General features: G+C 40.6%; 1 protein-coding gene across 1 annotated transcript in view; it reads left to right on the forward strand.

Moving 5' to 3' along the window:
* The window catches only part of PDE11A (phosphodiesterase 11A), an 81,355-nt gene that overhangs the window by 62,816 nt on the left and 12,694 nt on the right, over positions 1-5,845 (forward strand). The window contains exons 16-17 of the mRNA XM_009333210.1: positions 1,843-1,913; positions 4,789-4,872. Coding sequence (XP_009331485.1) covers positions 1,843-1,913; positions 4,789-4,872 — 155 coding nt within the window. The remainder of the gene's footprint in view (positions 1-1,842; positions 1,914-4,788; positions 4,873-5,845) is intronic.

The following is a 5,845-nucleotide window of genomic DNA, read 5'->3' on the forward strand; positions in this document are numbered from 1 at the left end:
CTGACTTCCTCTTTGTTGGGATGCATCGCTCCTGAGCTTGAAGGAGGTGATCCCTGAATATTAATCAGCTTTCTTGGGCCCCTCTTTCCTCCAGGGCTTTGTCCCATGGCGCTCTATCAAGCAGATCCCTGAAGAGGCCAGTGTCTGCTCTCCTGAAGTCCAGGGTAGTGAGCTTGCTGTGCGCCCTCCTCAGTGCCCTAAGGATCTTGAACTCCACCATTTCGTGGTCACTGCAGCCCAGGCTGCCCTCGACTTCACATTTTCCCACCAGCCCTTCCTTGTTGGTGAGAACAAGGTCCAGCATAGCACCTCTCCTCATTGGCTCCTCTACCACTTGGAGAAGGAAGTTATCATCGACGCATTCCAGGAACCTCCCGGATTGCTTAAGCCCTGCCGTGTTGTCCCTCCAACAGATATCGGGGTGGTTGAAGGCCCCCATGAGGACCAGGGCTTCTGAGCATGAGGCTGCTCCTATCTGTCTATAGAGGGCCTCAACCACTTGGTCTTCCTGGTGAGGTGGTCTGTAGCAGACCCCCACTATAATGTCACCTGTCCCTGCCCTCCTCTTAATCCTGACCCATAAACTCTCGGTCGGCCCCTCATTCATCCCCAGGCAGAGCTCCACGCACTCCAGCTGGTCACTGACATAGAGGGCGACACCCCCTCCTCATCTCCCCTGCCTGTCCTTCCTAAAGAGCCTGTATGCTTCCATTCCAACACTCCAGTCATCGGAGCCATCCCATCATGTCTCTGTGATGCCAATAAGATCATACCCCTGCAGGTGTACGCACATCTCTAACTCCTCTTGTTTATTCCCCATGCTGTGTGTGTTTGCATAGAGGCATTTAAGTTGCCCGTCCCCCCCCGAACACCTTAGTTGACCCTCTCGTGCCTTGACATTATGATATCATTTCCTAGCTTCAAAACACTTGAAAACAATAAGGAGGCATGACCAGGAGCTTTAGGAACTGAATGCCATCTTCAGTAGATTAGTTTCCTTTTTTTGCATCTCAGATGTCACACGTTTACCTTCTAAGCCCCACACATGAGAAAAGTACAGTACATAAAGGCTACTATATCAGGATTGCTCACTGTTTGACTTCCTAAAATTCCTGTTGTTTCCATAACTAATTTTGTTTTTAAATCTTGTGTTCTTCTGCAAAGCACAAACCTCTGCTGAATAGAACATCTTCATTCACAAAAATCAGAAAGACACATTCCAACTTCCAACCCACCAGTTCTTGATTTTGATTCAATATGATAATCACAATCTGAGTTCATATTTAGATATTCAGATCCTATAGTGATGACAGTCATGGGAAAAAAGTAAAGCCTAGTGCGGAAAAAAACCTTTAGGATTTCACATTAAATTAAGACAACAGAGGTTATTGGTTAATTAAGTTTCTTTGACAAGGGAAGTTGTTTATATAGGGCAACAGCCTGTAAATATGCAGACAGTTTTACACATTTTACAAAGCACTTTTACAGACATAATTGTGCATGCCAACAAGAAGCTATAATTTTCTATTCTGTTCTCAATATTTGAGTAAGTTGCATATAACTGCATTGAGTGCTACCTCAACATTGCAATGCAACTCCCCCAGTCAATTCCTTATCAAAAAGGGGTAAGTGTGCCTATCAGTGGTTATGGCTATTTATACCCCCTGTATGCCCAGTCCTGAAAACTGTACAAACATGTGCCTGACATCAGTCACATAAGTGAGACTATTAACTTCTTTGCAGTTAAGCACAGGCTGAAGTCATGGTCTGAGCAAGAACTCATTACCCTAAAAATTATGTAGCAAGAACTCTAATCTTTATCATGATCTATGTTTTAGGCAGCTGAGCTGGTAACCAGTGAGTTCTTTGAACAAGGAGACAGAGAAAGATCTGAACTCAAACTCACGCCTTCAGTAAGTTTTTATCACTTCTGAAATAGTTACTAACTCGAATAGGGTAAGAAAGTGTCATTGGGTTCATTCAGAAAAAATAACTGTATTTTGTATGTAAAGAAAAATCTTGGAATAAATAAAAGCTCTGTCCAATAAAGGACATGCATTTAGAGCCATATATAAAAGCTCTCCAGTCAACTCAGTCACTTTTGCATTAAGCCCTTCTCCCCATTTTGTGTACCTATTCCCAAGGTTATTCTGTCAGTTAATTCTCTAAGCAACAGGTACTCTTTTTTAATACACAGTATTCAAATAAAAAATCACCAGCTACTTAGGGAAATCAAAACTGTCAGATTTATTTTATGCTGCAGCTGTGTCTATCTGTGTTATTTGATGTATCAAATGCTGAAAAGCATTTCTATAGGTATACGACTAAATGTAACACTGGGATTGAAAGGATAAATTGGTATTGAGTGGAATATAGGCAGATGGGTATAAAGTGTCAAACAAGAACTAAGAAAAAAAGTTACATAAAGGTTTTCAATGAACGATTTGAGGAGACAGCCTTATCCAGGTTAAATACCTCAAAATGTTGACAAGCCATTATCTGGAGGCAACAGGAGAAGGGTAACAGAAAGTATTCTAAAGAATTTAACTTACAAGCCATTCACAAATGTGTTTATGCTTCCAAAAATAAAAAGACCATTCCAGTGGCTCAGACTTGTTCTCACTTTGATAATATTCACACATGAGCCTGTGGTGATGTAGTGAAGTCAATAAAGTTAAAAAGTTTGTAGTAAACAATGCTCAGATACAATAAATGGCTTTTCACTTTGTATGCTGTCAGAGGCTGGGACATTAATGGATTTCTTTCCTATAGTAGTTCTGTGTGTACATCTCAGAAAAAATGGTAGCTATAGTCCAGTAGAAGAGTAATCAGTCAGTCATGGTATTCACAATTCTGAGACCAAATCTAGACCTGAATAACTGCAAGTACCATTCCATATAATATGGTATAAGTGCCTTTCCTGCCTTGTATATAAAATTTGCAAAACGTGTTTCTCATGCTATTGAAGCATAATAGGAAGTAATTTTATTTCAACACATACATTAATGTTACAGTCTTCAAGTAGCGATGAATTCCAGTGCAAATGGCCCAGGTCCAGCAACCTTAAGAATTATTTTAAGGTGTGTTATTACATCTACATTTTGGACATACTGTAGACTTGGTAGCAGTGCAGAGAAAGACAAAAGCCAGAGCTTTCTTCTGGACTCATGTCTTCTGAAAATCTGCATCCAACAGCCTAGACAGGTGGGGAAGAGCAGCATATTGCTATAAATATCTTCAGTATTTCCTCCATCATAGGAGCACTCTCACTCTTCCTTTGGGCTGTACAGTCTGCACCAAGGAATACAGTAATTTGTGGGCCACATGTAGGATGCTTTGAAGCCATACAGCTTGAAGGAAGATTTTCCTCTCTGGCTCTTCACAATTTCAAAGAATCCAGTAAACTGATGTATTAAGTGGTTTATGTTAGGGGATAAGACCAGGAAATAACCACAAAGTTCATCCGTTCTAACAGTTGATGGCTAAGGGTCAAAATCATGTAGAGTTTTACCACATTAATGAGGAATTTTTAAACAAGATCAAATGCTGATGTATTTCATTACATATCGCTATGACAAGCCACCCAGATAGGTATTGCTGCTAGTTAGAGAAGAGAATTGTTAGTCAGCAAGATAATGTGATATTCTCTTATCTTACAACTCAAGGATTTTTTCTTGTGTTGTGCTTATAACAATCTGAAAATGACAGGATTTTTCAAAATTATTTAAATAGAAAATACAGAATTCTCCAAAATCAAACCCAAGATTCTGATTTAAGATCAGAGAGTCCTTGAATCTTACCTCCTGGTCTTATTTAGATACATTGTGTGATACCTGTTTATGTCAGAAAGAGCAGGCTACAACTAGAAGAATTCAACCAGACATTTAATGTAATGTAATATGTATAGTCTGGAGTTTCTAGAAGGTACAGAAGGAAAGTAAGTTTTCTCAGGAGACATCGGCCTTGAGGACATGGGCCCAGAATAAGAACAGACTTTCCACAGAAAAAGACAGAAAGATTTAAAACTTGGCATATTCAGAGAGTTAAAAAAGGCATTCGGTAAATGGTATGGATGACCATTAGAAAGAGGATTAAAATCCTGTAGACGGAAAGCTGATGGACCCAAGTAATGTCAGGCAGGGTATGAAGGAAACTCAGCTCACGTTCAAACTCTTCAGAACTCTGTTTCTTCCATCTCCTTTCAGCCAATAATTGAGCCTCTTAAACACCAGCTTCGACCTCTATAATTTCCTCTCTGGGGGAGTGCCATGAGCAGTGAATTAGGCTGCTTCCAGTGGAACAAATTGATAACTGCTCCCAAAACGGATATGTTGATTCTCCACCCTTTGGATTCACAGACATGGCTGGTTCTGCAGAAAGGGTCTATAACTAGGAGGGAGGGAGCCAGCCCAGATCCATCACTGTTCATTTTGCTGAGGTGAAAAACCCTATGTGAGAAAAGGGAAATTTCTACTCAAAGGTATCCACTTTACATTTCTACAGGAGGTTTCTTACCAGCTCAACTCCAACTGTGGATCATTTATTTTACATCACAGAATTATAAAATTCAAATACGTTCAGCCTACAAATTTCAAAACAGAATTGAAAATAAACAGTTTATTTTTCATGCCAGACAAAGCAGTAGGGAGACTGCTGCAAAGATTGATTACAGTTTACAAGGTGTTCTGGTTGTGAGAATTTGATCATAGCTCCGAAGTGCTGGATGATGTGTCTGTAAAATACTCCAGTGTAATAAAGCATGACAGTTTTGTTCCCTTCTCAATTCAGGCCATTTTTGATCGGAACAGGAAAGATGAACTACCCAGGTTGCAGCTCGAGTGGATTGATAGCATCTGCATGCCATTATATGAGGTAATTTTTACTTACTGCTCCTGTAGAGTCCAGAGAAGACTTGAAGGCTATTTGCACTCTTATCTTTCTTTGACTTCACCGAAAGTCTGAATTCTATCCAGAAATCTTCAGATTCCCTGAAGGTGGTGGTAATATCTGTAAACATAATTCCTCTCTAAGTTATAAAAGCTGATAGGGCAACTGTTTATTTTCTTATGTTTGAGACAAACTGATTCTCATCATGGCAAGGTGTGGCGTGCTCTGAAGAGAGAGGTGCCAGAGGGACGACCTCGTTAGGTGCTGCTGTCAGGCCTGTCTGAATGTGTGACCCAAAGGGAAGCTCAAGGCTGAGCCTTTGCACTCCCTTCTGGCTCCTTTCCAAACTGTTAAGGCACACTCTAGGCCAAACCTTTCAGGTCAGTGACAAATGATTTGAGGTTTAACCTGTGTGCTGTTTAACTTGGAGTTCACTCTTTTAATCATGCTTCTACACAAACTGCATGGGAGCTTGGTATAAGGTGTATAAGCTCTCAAGTACTACTTTATTAGGGCTATAGATGACCAGGATAATGCTTCTCTCTTTTTGGATTAAACCAGCTTCAGATTTGACTTGTGTAACATAAGCGTCACTGTTTTAACTTTTTCTCTCTTCTGTGTATAGAAAGCAGAGATAGATAAGCAGGATGATAAATGGAAAATAACACTATAGAAACTTAACCATCAATAACTGTGTCAGCCAGTCTTCCTCCTACTCACTGAAACCACACAGACTGCCTTATGCCACTAAAGGCTGCCAGTTTGGCCACTGATATTGGAGAAAACGTGGGGATGTTCTCACTAGGTATTTTTTGGGAACTGCAACAAGTTCTCCCTGTTACCACTGCACCCCAAACTGCCTCACATCTCTGAGCAATGAATGAGTCAGTGATGACACGAAGCCAAGAGCCTGGGAAGCAGGTAGCAGCTGCCATGTTAACATTAAACTGTTGAACTT

This window comes from Pygoscelis adeliae, unplaced genomic scaffold, assembly GCF_000699105.1.
Source record: "Pygoscelis adeliae isolate BGI_AS28 unplaced genomic scaffold, ASM69910v1 Scaffold160, whole genome shotgun sequence".
NCBI lineage: Eukaryota > Metazoa > Chordata > Aves > Sphenisciformes > Spheniscidae > Pygoscelis > Pygoscelis adeliae.